Raw genomic sequence first — 15,777 nt, 5'->3', positions numbered from 1 at the left:
GTGTGTAGGGTCAGGTCACTGGCGGATCAGGGTCAGGTCCGCCGTGTAGTGTCAGGTCACCAGCGGATCTGCAGCGTAAAATACCATCGGATCAGTTTCGTGTGACCCTACCCTTACAAAGATTCATGAAAGAATAAGAAGTTCTAAAGAGCTCACTGAATCCAGCATGGTACTCTAATAGGATGCCACTGCTGCAAGAGTTAGGTGTGAAAAATTTACTGGATTGACAGTATCTGTGACATGCAGTCCACCAGGTTGCCAATACACCCTTCCTTGTGAGCGTATCTGTTTGGATCAACTGTCTTACTTTTCTTACTACATTAAACAGGTGTAGCCAGTGACAACTTCACAGTTTGCACTAAATCTTGCACAAAGCATAGCATGCTTTGCCAGGATTAAGGAGATCTGTCTATGACAGGTGTCCATACTCCCTTGCATAGTTTTCCTGACACCGTACACTATTTAACATCTATATAGTTTTCTATGTTTCCATAATAGGTGCATTGATATGATATCTATAAAATGTAAACATGGTTTTTTTATGCAATTTCATCTTGTATATAACTCATGTTCATTTGGTTTTTAATACATCTCTGTAAAGGTTTATGAAATAATACACTGAAGGAAGGGCCAGCACGTGCTTGTAGATACAGAAAGGTTCAAGATGACACCACAGCCACTAATTAATCTTAACTTGTGAGACTTAATTCTGCCTGTCGTAGAAATAACTGCTCAGCACACCCAGCTTTATAAGAGATCAGATGAGATGAGTTTCTTCAGCACAACAAGCTTTTCTGATCTCTGATCAAGCTGTCAGACACTTGTAACATATTTATCTGGGATTAGATCAGCCTGAGTTGAGGATGAGATCACCCCAGCCCGTCACTGAACAGTGGTCCATCTGTATCACTAAATCTCATGCAGGTTTATTAAAGCAATTTCATATATGCACAGTATTTTACAAACAACATCCATATAGTCATATGGATCATTACAGAAGGATTTTAGACTGATGGCATTTCAATGTAAAGTAAGCCTGTTATTTTTTTCCTATACAACAAACATAGAAATGCTTTACAGTACAAGGCCCACCTAAAAGGGTTTTCCAGAATATAAATTTCATCAAAATAATAGAGATTCTGCCATTTTATAAAGTAATCCCCTATTCACAGGATAGGGATTAACTATCTGATTTTAAAAGGACCAACCGCTGGAGCCCATCCCCCCTCCCCCCCCCCCCCCCCCCCCCACCCAATTTCAAGAACGCAGCTCCATTCTCTGTGGGAAATGCTGGAAACAGCTGACCACTGTATTCAGCTGTTTGGGCAGCTCCCAGGTGTAACCCACCACTCCATTCTAGAGGGCCTCGTTTCCATTCTCCACCCTGCATGAGGCCCCCTTCTCAGATTACGAGAATAGGGGACTGAGGGGTTTGGGGGGAGTGATAGGGGACTGAGGGGTCTGGGGGGGGGGTGATAGGGGACTGATGGGTCTGGGGGGGTGATGGGGGGTTAGGGGACTGAGGAGTCTGGGAGAGGTGATAGGGGACTGAGGGTTCTCGGGGGGGTGATAGGGGACTAAGGGGTCGGGGTGGTGGTGGTAGGGGACTGAGGGGTCGGGGGCGGTGATAGGGAATTAGTGGTCGGGGTGGTGGTGGTAGGGGACTGAGGGGTTGGGGGGGCTGATAGGGAACTGAGTGGTCTGGGAGGGTGATAGGGGACTGAGGGGTCTGGAGGGGAGTAGGGGACTGAGGGGTCTGGGGTGGGAGTAGGGGACTGAGGGGTCTGGGGGGGGGGAGTAGGGGACTGAGGGGTCTGGGTTAGGGGATACAAAAGTTACAGGGGTGTGGAAATAAAAAAATAAAAAACTATTCGTCCAGGTACTAAAACAGGAGGCGTATCCACTTGTCCTGGTACACAAAATAAGGGGAGGTTTAGTTTTTCCTTCTATTAGCCAAAATGCTTTTAATTTCCACCTATATTTTGCACCACCAACTGTACTTTGTAATTAGCAAATTTAGCAAATTTGGGGGATTCCATTTCTATGCTGCAATTTTCAATACAAATGACACTTTATCTTATAGAAGAGGTGGTCATGGTGTGGCAGTATTATTTGTTCCTCGCTGATAACACACATAAATAGTAGTGTGCACCTGTGAATGTATTTCATTTTGTCTAGATGTAATGACCATTTTTCTATTTATTTACTGGTATTATTGGTAATGTTGGTAACTTTACAGGATTTGGTTAGTATCAGTATGATTGTAATATGTATGCTGATAATATTTCCTCTTTGTATACTGCAAAATAGAGAATATCTTTCTCAGGATGTGCTATAAAACGTAACCTTTAATTATTATTACTAATTTAAAAAGGTAAATTACTTAGTGTTGTTGATATGACATTGCACAATGGCAAAAAAAGAAGTTAAGTATGCACTGGCTAAGTGCGGCTGGGCCCAGCCACACACAGTCCCGCACATAAACTGTTAAAAAACAGTGTCAGAAACTCTAAATATACCGCCAACGCGTTTCTACCACCAGTCTTGGTGGTGTCATCAGGGAGGTATATGCAAAAGACAATCGTAACTTCACATAGAAATAGAGCCCACTAAGGTCAAGTAAGTGGGGCTGTTTAAATCAAGACAACTATATGACGCTGTGGACACAATTATAACCACAACGAGTCACAAGAATCGGAGGCAATTTAAAGGCCGCCTCCAGCAGTTGCCGAATAATATGAAACAATTGGCCCATGGACCCAAACGACAGAATCATGTGCAAAATATATGGCTAAATCTGCGCTGTGACAGTCCTGTAAGGGAAAAGAAATTGTAATTCCTCATATATATGAATATGTCCCAAGGCTCAATTGTTCAGATGCCGCTGATATTGTACATCACCTGCAAAATAAAACAAAAGAATCCCACTCACAATAGTGTCCTGTGGAGAGAATTTTCTATAGATCTGTACGGTGACAGACTATAGTACTCACGGTTACTGCAGTTATACAGTTATCCGGCGTGAGACACCTGCATCCAGCAGGGAGCCGGGAATTACCAGCTCTCTCGCAGGTTCCGGCGAGCGTGTGGCGTCTGACGTCACATCCGCTCATGACCGCGGCTAAGTATGCGCTAGGCACCGCCCCCGGTCGATGCAACCACCAAGGGCGTGTGCAGTTGTGCACGTCAGAGCCGATGCCTAATCACTTAGCAGCACGGAGCGCAGATGTGGACAGATATTAGGGTATTTGACAGGTAGGTCTATGGCTGAGACACAGACATCATGCTGGCTACGGCGCAATGTGTACTGAGTTCTAGCCCATCAAGGACCAGAGAGGGGGGGCATCTTTAACTCCTCAGACAATGAGTCTCTAAATATCATAGGGGATATCCGGGCAATAATGCTTCATTTTAAGATAATTCATTGTAAAATATTATTAAAGAATTTAGCCATCATATAAAAATATACTGTATGAATTGTTCATGGGCACGGACAACAAAATTCAAATAATCATAAGTTGTTTAAGACATAGGGAGAATAGACAAGATATAAAACTTAAAATAGAGTTATAAGGAGATGGAAGGGGGGGAGGGAGTAGGTGGAGGCTTGAAGGGAAAGAGTAGATAGACTAGATTGGAATACATGGGATAAAATGTGAATAATGAGAATTAGGGTGAATAGAATCCCTAGTGGCCCCACATATGGGAGGGAGGTACCTAGTTAGATTTGTTTTTGGAGGGGGTTACCATGGCGCTAAGGGAAGCTATACTGACCCTAGAAATCCCTGTTGCAGGACCCTGTGACCTAGGTGGGGTGGCCGCCCTAAAAAGGGCGGTCCCGCACTGGAACCTCCTATAGTAATACTAGATTGAAGCCTAGATAATGGAAATGACCACTATCTCCAGCCGGCTGACTACAGCCGTCCCTCACTACCTAACCGGTCATTGGAAAATAAATTATGCGAGGCCACATGGGAACCACATTAAAGAAAGCACCTATATTGGATCTGCTCATTAAGGCCCCTCGGGGCTACTGTTTTAAGTCTGTGTATCCATCTACACTCTTTTTGCAACAAAATACGATAAATGTTCCCCCTTCTCTCCGAAAAAAACACTCTCTCAATGCCTATAAAGGATAGTTGGCCGGCATCTCCGCCATGAACACTGTTTATATGATTTGCAATAAAGGTATCACGGCTGCTTCTAATATCCCCAACATGTTCTAGTATCCTTTTCTTGAACTCTCTACTAGTTTTCCCTACATAAGAGAGGGGACAAGAGCAGACTGCAAGATATATGACTGCCTTGGTTGAACAGTTAATAAAATGTTGAATAGCGATAGAATCTGTTTGATGAGGTAAAAAATTAGTTTTAACAACGTATTGGCAGGCCCGACAATGTCAACATTTATAGCATCCCTTGGTGGGTGCTAAGCGACCCAGCCAATTTTGTGTACTAGAATTGTTCAGTCGCAAATGGCTCTTTGTATACTGCTATTATTCGGGATTGTGGTTTTGGTGTACTGAACAGAATTTGCCATGGGGCTCACAGGACACTAGTAACACGCTGATCTTCTATCTGCAACTTAAAACCCCTTAAAGGAGTACTCCGCTCCCCAGTGTCCGGAAGTTTATTGTTCCAAACACTGTGTGCGGGCTTCCGTGTTCAGGGCCGCCCCTCGTGATGTCACGCCCACCCCCTCGTGACATCACGCCCGCCCCCTCAACAAAAGTCTATGGGAAGGGAGCGGGCGTGACGTCAGGTCTATGCGACGGCCCTAACACCCCCTTCCCATAGACTTTCGTTGATGGGGCGAGCGTGACATCACGAGGGTCGGCCCTGAACACGGAAGCCCGCACACATCGTTCGGAAGAATAAACTTCCGGAAGCTGGGGAGCACAGCTCTGGAAGCAGGGCAGCGGAGTACCCCTTTAAAGGGTAACTTTCATTAAAATCATTTTGCTATTGCACTCCTTATGGTAAATAAAAAGATTTCTAATATACTTTGGTTAAAAAAAATGAAGTTTTTTCTCTGTTTTATTTGTGCTTAAAAAACAGACTTAGGACCGAGGTCCAAACACAGGAAGTGCAGCCTGGAGTGCTGAGGGGTGTGTGTTCAGCCTCATTCAATCATAGCTCCTCTCACACTTAACTGCCATATGCTGTTGGTTGGACACCCACCCTCCTCGTCCAGGTTGCACTTTCTGTGTTTGGGCTTTGGTACTAAGTCTGTGTGTAAGATGGGGGAAAATGTGCTCTTGAGCTTTTTTTAAGCACAAATAAAACATAGAAAACTTTTAACTAAAGTATATTAGAAATCTTTTTTATTTAACATAAGGAGTGCAATAGCAAAAATTTGTTTTAATGAGAGTTCCCATTTAAGGACTCAGGGTTTTTCCATTTTTGCACTTTCATTTTTTCCTCCTTGCCTTTAAAAAAATCATAATTCTTTCAATTTTGCACCAATGATGGCTTATTTTTTGCGCCACCAATTCTACTTTGTAATGACATCAGTCAGTTTACCCAAAAATCCACGTCAAAATGGGAAAAAAAAATCACTGTACAACAAAATTGAAGATTTTGTAAATTTTGGGGGCTTCCATTTCTACGCAGTACATTTTTCGGTAAAAATTACACCTTCTCTTTATTCTGTAGGTCCATACAATTAAAATGATACCCTACTTATATACAGTGGGGATCAAAAGTTTGGGCACCCAAGGTAAAAATTTGTATTAATGTGCATAAAGAAGCCAAGGAAAGATGGAAAAATCTCCAAAAGGCATCAAATTACAGATTAGACATTCTTATAATATGTCAACAAAAGTTAGATTTTAGTTCCAACATTTACACTTTCAAAATAACAGAAAACAAATACTGCCCCCTTTGGCAAGTATCACAGCTTGTAAACGCTTTTTGTAGCCAGCCAAGGGTCTTTCAATTCTTGTTTGAGGTATCTTTGCCCATTCTTCCTTACAAAAGTCTTCCAGTTCTTTGAGATTTCTGGGCTGTCTGTCACGCACTGCTCTTTTAAGGTCTATCCACAGATTTTCAATTATGTTGAGGTCAGGAGATTGTGAAGGCCATGGCAAAACCTTCAGTTTACGCCTCTTGATGTAATCCCCTGTGGATTTCGAGGTGTAGGATCATTATCCATTTGTAGAAGCCATCCTCTCTTTAACTTCAGCTTTTTCACAGATGGCATCAAGTTAGCATCCAAAATTTGCTGAAATTTTATTGAATCAATTTTTCCTTCTACTCGTGAGATGTTCCCTGTGCCACTGGCTGCAATACAACCCCAAAGCATGATTGATCCACCCCCATGCTGAACAGTTGGACAGAGGTTCTTTTCATTAAATTCTGTTCCCCTTCTTCTCCAAACGTACCTTTGCTCATTCCGGTCAAAAAGTTCAATTTTAACCTCATCGGTCCACAGAACTTGTTTCCAAAATGCATCAGGCTTGTCTATATGTTCATTTGCAAAGTTCAAATGCTGATATTTTTTGGTGAGGATGTAGAAGAGGTTTTCTTCTGATGAATCTTCCATGAAAACCATATTTGTACAAGTATCTCTTTATAGTGGCATAGTGTACCACAACTCCAGTGTCTGTCAGATCTTTCTGGAGGGATTGTGCAGTCAAACAGGGGTTTTGAATAGTTTTTCTCACAATCCTGCGAGCTGTTCTGTCTGATATTTTTCTTGGACTTCCAGATCTTGCTTTAACTTCCACTGTTCCTGATGACTGCCATTTCTTAATTACATTCCGAACAGAGGATATTGACATCTGAAAACGTTTTGCTATATTCTTATAGCCTTCTCCAGCTTTGTAAGCGTCAACTATTTTCAGTTTCAGATTTCTAGACAACTGCTTAGAAGAACCCATGGTGCTGATTGTTGGGGCAAGGTCAGATGAGTCTGGGCATTTAAAACCTTTGAGAATGACATCACCTGGTCTTCCCAGATGATGATTGAGAACAATCCATGACACTGGCAGGTCTCAGCTTTGCAAAGGGGGCGGTGCATGCTATAAATTGTGCAGGGTGCCCAAACTTTTGCAGACACCATTTTTTTTTTGTTTTCTGTTATTTTAAAAGTGTAAAGGATGGAAATAAAATCTAACTTTTGTTGACATATTATAAGAATGTCTAATCTGTAATTTGATGCCTTTTGGAGATTTTTCCATCTTTCCTTGGCTTCTTTATGCACATTAATACAAATTTTTACCTGGGGTTCCCAAACTTTTGATTCCCACTGTAGGTTTGATTTTGTCGTACTTCTGGAAAAAATCATAACTACATGCACGCGTACGGGGCGGTATGAGGGCAAATTTTTTGCGCCATGATCTGAAGTTTTTAGCGGTACAATTTTTGCATTAATCAGACTTTTTTTATTCATTTTTTTCATGATCTAAAAAGTGATCAAAAATATGCTTTCAAAAATGGACGTTGGAATTTTTTGGCACGTATGCCATTGACTGTGTGGTTTAATTAACGATATATTTTTACAATTCGGACATTTCCGCATGCGGAAATACCACATATGTTTATTTTTATTTACACAGTTTTTTCTTTTAAATGGGAAAAGGGGTGTCATTCAAACTTTTATTAGGGAAGGGGTTAAATGATCTTTATTAACTATAACACTGCACACACTGATCTTTTACATTGATCTTTGCTATCCCATAGATAACATTGATCAATGATTCTGCAGATTGGCTGCTCATGCCTGGATCTCAGGCACTGAGCAGTCAATCGACGATCGGACACGCAGGAGGAAGGTAGGGGCCCTCCTAATACTGAGCAGTGCTGTGTCCTATGCATAGCACTGCACAGTATTAGCAATCAAACGATTGCTATCGATAGTCCCCGATGGGGACATAAAAAGTGTTTAAAAAAAAAGTAGAAAAATGTAAAAATAAAAAGTAAATGAAAAATCCCCTCCCCCAATAAAAATAAAAATTGTCAGTTTTTCCCATTTTACCCCCAAAAAGCGTAAATATTTTTTTTTTATAAACATATTTGGTATCACCGCATGCGTAAATGTCCGAACTATCAAAATATAATGTTAATGATCCCGTACGGTGAATGGCGTAAACATAAAAAAATTTAAAAGTCCACAAATGCAGCTTTTTTGTCACATTTTATAAAAAAAAATTTTTATAAAAAATTATCTAAAAGTTTTATATATGCAAATGTGGTATCTAAAAAAAAGTACAGATAACGGCGCAAAAAATGAGCCCTCATACCGCCCTATATACGGAAAAATGAAAAAGTTATAGTTGGTCAAAATAGGGCGATTTTAGATTACTGATTTTGTACAAAAAGTTAGATTTTTTTTTAAGCGGTACAAAACTATGAAAGTATCTAGCCATGGGTATCATTTTAATCGTATTGACCCACAGAATAAAGAACACCTATAATTTTTACCGTAAAGTGTACAGTGTGAAAATAAAACCCTCCAAAATGTGCAAAATTTTGGTTTTCATTTTTTTGGGGTTCGCCGTACATTTTATGGTAAAATGAGGTTTCATTACAAAGTACAAATGGTCACGCAAAAAACAAGCCCTTATATGGGTCTGTACATGGAAATATAAAGGAATTATGGATTTTAGAAAGCGAGGAGGAAAAAACGAAAATGCAAAAATAAAATTGGTCTGGTCCTTGAGGTGAAAATGGGCTTGGTCATTAAGGGCTTAAACGATGTGTGTAAAGATCCACTTAGAATGCCACGTTTAAAGGGTTAATAGCACACGGCACCGCGATCAGTGCCGCGCGCTATTAGCCACGGGTTCCGACCGTTGTTAGAGGTCGGGCCTGACACGCTATGACGCGGCGTGGCGTGGCCCCGCTATGACGCCGCGTGGCCCTGAGTCCTTAAGTGGTTAAGATTGGTGCTCTGGCAACAGTGCAACCATCTCACAACCAATCGGATCCCCATGGGAAGTCTGCAGAAAATAAGGCAGGGCCTCATGTTCGAGTTTTGTCTAAGGACTCCCAAAGTCTAGAGCTGCCTCTTGGTGCAACCATTTAAAGGACATCTGCAGCAAAAGACAACTTATCCCCTATCCACAGGATAGGGGATGAGTGTCTGAACGGGGGGATCCGACCGCTGGGACCCACCGTGATCTCCTCCATGGGGCCACGGCTCTGCCACGGTTCTCCCGTGCAGGAGGCGTGCCGGCCGCAGCGTGAAGTCACGGCCGACAGGCCTCCTCCATGTAACTCTATGGGAGAGGTGGGGAGGCAGCGTTCGTGTACCGTCGACCTCAGAGAGTCGACGCTACGTGCATTAGCTGCTCAATAAAGCGGCAATACAGGGGCCCTGTTTGGGAGATTACAGGTCGTCCCAGCAGTCGGACCCCCCACGATCAGAAACTTATCCCTTATTCTGTTGATAGGGGATAAGTTGTCTTCTGCTGCAGATGTCCTTTAAGGGGCTGCAGCATTAGCTCCTTCACTGATGTTTACTTAAACTGTAGGCGACAAAGGTACCAGCTCTGTTTAGGCTTTTGTCATCAGTGTGAGAGTTTGCTCTATAGAATCACATAGGATCACACTTGTGCGCCATTGCTCATTAGTGACAAGGAATCATGAGTCTGCACTACAGGTGAGTATAATGCATTAAGACATCAACACAGGGAAGAACTGGCAGAAATAAGCTGGTGTTGCTAAGCTCAACTTAGAGTCCATCCAAAATAAACATTTCATAGAGAAAAATAGGAAAAAAATATAGCACTCATTACTTCCAAAGTTAGGAAGTTAACTTTTATTTAATCATGTTTAGAAGGTCGCAAGTCAGATTAAATGTAATGGTACTTTGGGTCTACCCAACTCTTCGAGCCTCAAGTGCAAAATGACCAGAGTGACACTATGTTATCTAGGTAAAGCAATACTGTAAAATATGTTTTTAACTTACCCCAGAAAGCTGATACAAAGTGCAGGCAATTGGACGGGCCAACAGTTCTTTGCTAGCGACTGGCAAGCTTTTCTAGACCTAACCTACATGCTTCTATGCATTAATTGTATCCAATGGATGCTCCGGAGTAGAGCCCTGCATCGAGATTGGGATTCCGCAGGACCCAATAAAACACTTGTGGGCTGTAGTGAGGTTGTTGTGGGCAGGACTAGGTGGTCACAGAACATAGAGCGGGTCGCGCAAAATTTTGTGCAATCCTGCAAACCTCTGAAAAGCCAAACGAGGCTGATTAAATGGCACAAGGGGGTGATGGAATGGCACAATGGGATGATGAACTGGGACAAGCGGGTACTAATTCTAAAAACTGTGACAAAATGTTTTCAGGAGTGGGCAGGATTGGACACACATGTTGCGGGAGCTGGCAGGAGTGGAACACACACCTTGCAGGAGTGGGCAGTAATGGTCAAAAATAAAGCAGGATTAAGAAAACAGTCTCCTGTAGGGTTCTTCCTCAGAGATCTCACATTGCAAAAGTGTAAAGAGTGATTGAAAAACGCTGCAGTGCTCCAATGGTGCTGTACAAGCTTAAAGGGGTTTTCCAGGATAAAACTTTTTTTTAAAATATATATCTCAACTGGCTCCGGAAAATTAAACAAATATGTAAATTACTTCTATTAAAAAAATCGTAATCCTTCCAGTAGTTATTATCTGCTTAAGTTGAGTTCTTTTCTTTCTGACAACAGTGCTCTCTGCTTGTCTCAGGAACTGCCTAAAGCATTAGAGGTTTGCTATTGGGATTTGCTCTTACTTCAGCAGCTAATAACTACTGGAAGGATTAAGATTTTTTAATAGAAGTAATTTACAAATCTGTTTAACTTTCCAGAGCCAGTTGATATAAAAAAAAAGTTTTTCCTGGAATACCCCTTTAAGGTACTGGCTGCTTTTTTGTATACACTATAGCAGATCTGTTTTATTGAAGTGAAAGGAGCTGAGTTGCAATGGAATGTACAACCTGATTTTCTTTGTAGATAACCCCTTTGAGATGGCCATAACTAATGGGCAAAATAAACTATACAAGGGTCTCATTAATGATACAAGGTAGGTAAATATCTTTAAACTATTTTTATATAAAAAAAATACAGCTTTTTACATGTAACACAGACATGTCAGAAGTTTTGATCACTCAGTTTCTCAGTGTTCAGACCTCCACTGATTGTAAACTAGAGCTGGGAGATGAGTGTGATTTAGTACTTCACTCCCTGGCTTGCTGTCTTTTCTGTCTTGCTGCAGAAGACTCAATTGTAAGTCTAATGTAAAGAGATGGGAAGCGGAGTGGGACAAGGAGTGATGTGCTAAACTGTGTGATTCTCCCAGCTCTAACTAATGACTGTGAGGGGCAGAACACCCAGATCCCAACCGATCAAAACTTTTGACACGTCAAACATTTTTTAAAGTACCAGGGACACTTAAGGAATGCAATGGGATTTTTAAAAATAATAATTTACAATGATATGTTTTTCTGAAATATGAAATATGAAAAAGTTTGTAGGACAACAACTTTAATATAATTCAGGTGATTATTTTTATCATTAGTTACATATACTGTAGATGACTGGGCAAGTTTTATAAAGCATCCATTAGAACATCTTACATTATATGACCATTTGAGGTCAACCAATTTAAAAAAACAACAACAAAAACAATTGAAAGTAATGAAAAGTTTTACCTTTGGGATAAATTTCTTTTAATGGCACCTCTGCAGAAGGCACAGCTCTGACCACCTGGTTAGCCACTAATAAATTTGCACAATTGGGTCTTCTAAGGTTTGTAAATTTGGTTGGCTGGAAAAAAGGATCTGTGGGGGAACCTGCTTGATTGCCCAAAGGATGTTTTCTCTTCCAGCTATAAACTTCACTAGGAGACTACAAGAAAAAGAAAATCTTTTACTATTCGCAAAATATAAAACTTAAAAAAAGGTTATAACAATAGTTTTTCTGCAGAGTTTTTTTTATTCGTGCTCATTGGGAATAAAAAGAAATACTCACCTGCTGCCCCCATCTTCTGACTTTGCTGGCTTCTTCTGCTCAGCATGTCCTGGTCTTCTAGTAACAACAGAAAATTCTGGCTAAGGCTGGGTTCACACTACGTTTTCCCCCATACGGGAGCGCATACGGCAGGGGGGAGCTAAAACCTCGCGCTCCCGTATGTCACCGTATGCGCTCCCGTATGGGAGAAAACGTAGTGTGAACCCACCCTAAGCCAATTACCGACTAAAGTAGGTCACCACCGTGGTCAGCTGTTGGCTGAGAGGGAACTTTCTTGTGTCAAAAGGAGACCAGGAAGTGCTGAGCAGCAGGGAATGCCACCATCGGAGCAGCAAATATGATTAAGAATAAAAATAATTCTCCAGACTATTCCTTTATTGGTCCCCATTAGATATTTACAGATATTGTACCAGTGAAATGAACATATTACAGTGGGGATGGTTTCCAGAAGTGTTCCTGTTAGCCCATTTAGGTTGAGCATAATAATTTACTGAGCAAGCTTGTACTTCAAGCAGGCTTGCTGTAGGTAATGAGAATAACAGTATAGGTATATTTTAATTCATTATGTGCTTTATAGATAGAAAATAGGCATCAGAAACTATTTAGTTTCACAGTAAACCTATCCTCTTTTTTTTTTTGCAAACATAATTTTACACGTAAATGAAAATACAAATAAAATATTAGCAAACGCTTTTTACGGCAATAATTGTACTCTCTAAAAAACTAGTACAGTACTTGTAAAAAAATATTTGATTTTAAATCATTGAAAAGATTTTGTATCGTCTTCTAAATATGCAGACAAAAATTAATTAAAGCGTTATTACCAAGTTAATCATGTGTAATAATATCTATATCTAAAATATATACTATATAAAGAAGAGACAGCCATGCTAGTACTCTGCCTTCAATTGAGAGAGTAATGGAAAGAGCGGAGCAGTCAAATTGTCTTTTTTTATTCTATAACATGCTGATGGCCAATTTGACTGCATTTCCAGTGTAACATGTTCCCTTTAAGGGCTATGAGCACATGTGATTCCTTTTTGTTGATTTGTTTTCTGAATGCAAAATTAAGCAGCTTTCTAAACAGTCTTTATTAGAAGTTTCTTAACATTTCGCGACTACTAAGAAAGAGATAAAATTAAACTGTCAGGTGGAATTTCTGTTAACTCAGTGCTAGAGATAGTAACAGACAGGGGGAGTGAGTTACACACTCACAAACTAAAAGACTGTATATGGGGGAGAGGATCTATAGGCTGAAAAAACAGAGGAAAGCTGACACAAGGTCGTCTGCTGATCATAATCATAGCGTCTGTCAGGATTCGCAGGCTGGAGGTGGATCCTCTGTGTCAGAGAGGGATTGGCGTGGACCGTACCGGTGGACCGGTTCTAAGTTGCTACTGGTATTCACCAGAGCCCGCCGCAAAGCGGGATGGTCTTGCTGCGGCGGTAGCAACCAGGTCGTATCCACCGGTAACGGCTCAACCTCTCTGACTGCTGAGACAGGAGCGGTACAGAAGGACAAGGGAAGAGCAAGGTCGGACGTAGCAGAAGGTCAGGGCAGGCAGCAAGGGTCGTAGTCAGGGGCAACAGCAGAAGGTCTGGAACATAGGCTTGGGACATACACAAAACGCTTTTACTGGCACAAGGCAACAAGATCCGGCAATACTGGGAAGGGGAAGTGAGGTTATATAGGCGTGGAGCAGGTGAGAGCTGGCGTGCGCACGCCCTAGAGAGTGGAGCTGCGCGCGCCAGAATGTGACTGTCGGGGACCGGGACAGGTAAGTAGCTTGGGATGCGATTCGCAAGCGGGCGCGTCCCGCTATCCGAATCGCATCCCCGCCGGCAGTGTCAGTGCAGCGCTCCCGGTCAGCGGGTCTGACCGGGGCGCTGCAGAGAGGAGAACGCCGCGAGCACTCCAGGGAGGAGCAGCGTCTTTGCACGCGTATAAAGAAAACATAGAGCCCACACTGCGAACTGTATAGGTTGTAAAAGTTACATTTATAATAGAGACCTGTGGAGAAAATAACCATAAGAAGTACAAATTAAGAGTAAAAAATGTTTCCCTATTTGGTACTCCGGCGCTTAGACATCTTATCCCCTATCAAAGGATACGGTATAAGATGCCTGATCGCTGGGGACCCCATGATCTTCCATGCCGCACCCCGTTAGAATCAGTCCCCGGAGCGTGTTCGCTCCGGGTCTGATTACTGTCGATCACGGGGACGGAGTATAGTGATGTCACAGCCCCCCCCGTGTGATGTCATGCTCCGTCCCCTCAATGCAAGCCTATGGGAGGGGGCATGACGGCTGTCACGCCCCTCCAATAGGCTTGCATTGAGGGGGCGGATTGTGACGTCACACTGAGCGGAGCCGCGACGTCACTATGCTCTGTCCTCGTGGTCGAGATGGACTCAGCCTGAGGACCTCCAGCGGCTCCAGAAGCCGCTAAAGGTGGGTGCTGCATGGTAGATCCCGGGGGTCCCCAGCGATCTGACATCTTATCCCCTATTCTTTGGATAGGGGATAAGATGTCTAGGGGCGGAGTACCCCTTTAAGTGCAAAAAGGTATTCATAGCAATTATGTAGTGATTGACTTTATAATAAACGTATGTCTACATAAAAATGGTGCTCCTGTACTATCTTTTTACTAGTGAGTTTTTGTAACGCAATTGTATTGTTTACATACTAAAGTAGAAAGCATTTGCTGGAATATTTTTTTTTAAACTAATCAACTTAATTCACAGCACTTACCATTAGGTCAGGAAATCCTACTACTATTGATGCATAGCTATTTTCATCAGAAAGGATCCTATTTGGAGAGGTAATCTTCTGGCCAATCGCTGCACTCAGGTTCTCAGGGGGCAGCTGATCACTGGAAATGATTTGCAGACTGCAGGGTTCCAAACCTGGGCAAGCAATAAAAATGAATAAACTCTGATCCTAGATCACCTGGTAGTTAAAGCGGTACTCCGGTGGAAAACTTTTTTTTTTCCTTTTTATAAACTGGTGCCAGAAAGTTAAACAGATTTGTAAATTAATGTACAACACAAATAGAGAAACATAGCTGCACATCCACCATTTGTATTTTGATCTACTTGCTTCTCAGCGTAATTTAACCTGTTAAGGACCAAGGGCGTACCTGTACATCCTGGGTCCTCTCCATTACTATAATGTGGGGCAACGGCCTCTAACAACGGCCGTGACCCATAGCTAATAGCGTGCGGCACTGATCGCGGTGCAGCGCACTATTAACCCTTTAGATGCAGCGTTCAAAGTTGATCGCCGCATCTAAAGACAAACTAAACTACCCCTGACTAGCTCAGGAGGCTGTTCGGGACCGCCGCAGTGAAATTGCGGTATCCCCAACAGCTGTAGGACACGAGGAGGGTCCCCTTACCGCCTCCTGGTGTCCGATCGCCAAATGATTGCTCAGTGCCTGAGATCCAGGCATGAGCAATCAAGCAGCAGAATCATCGATCAATGTTATCCTATGAGAAACCATTGATCAATGTAAAAGATCAGTGTGTGCTGTGTTATAGCCCCCTATGGGAGCTATAACATTGCAAAAAAAAGTTCCCTAATAAAAGTTTGAATCACCCCCTTTTCCTATTTAAAAAAAAAAAAAAAAAGTGTACATAAAAATGAAAATAAACATATGTGGTATCGCCGCGTACGGAAATGTCCAAATTATAAAAATGTATTGTTAATTAAACTGCACGTTCCATGGCTTACCCGCAAAAAAATTCCAAAGTCCAAAATTGCGTATTTTTGGTCGCTTTTTATATTATAAAAAAATTAATAAAAAGGGATCACAAACTA

General features: G+C 42.0%; 1 protein-coding gene across 3 annotated transcripts in view; it reads right to left on the bottom strand.

Moving 5' to 3' along the window:
• Nucleotides 1–15,777, bottom strand: part of VWA8 (von Willebrand factor A domain containing 8) — a 383,619-nt gene that overhangs the window by 139,193 nt on the left and 228,649 nt on the right. For all 3 annotated transcript variants that reach the window (XR_008888496.1, XM_056555457.1, XM_056555456.1), the window contains exons 35-36: nucleotides 14,710–14,864; nucleotides 11,640–11,835 (exon numbers count right to left, since the gene is read on the bottom strand). Coding sequence is in view for 2 of the 3 variants with exons in the window: in XM_056555457.1 (XP_056411432.1) it covers nucleotides 11,640–11,835; nucleotides 14,710–14,864 (351 nt within the window). In the remaining variant the exon portion in view is untranslated. The remainder of the gene's footprint in view (nucleotides 1–11,639; nucleotides 11,836–14,709; nucleotides 14,865–15,777) is intronic.

The sequence above is a fragment of the Hyla sarda genome, chromosome 2 (assembly GCF_029499605.1).
Source record: "Hyla sarda isolate aHylSar1 chromosome 2, aHylSar1.hap1, whole genome shotgun sequence".
NCBI classification, from domain to species: domain Eukaryota; kingdom Metazoa; phylum Chordata; class Amphibia; order Anura; family Hylidae; genus Hyla; species Hyla sarda.
This window is presented reverse-complemented; position numbering and strand designations above follow the sequence as displayed.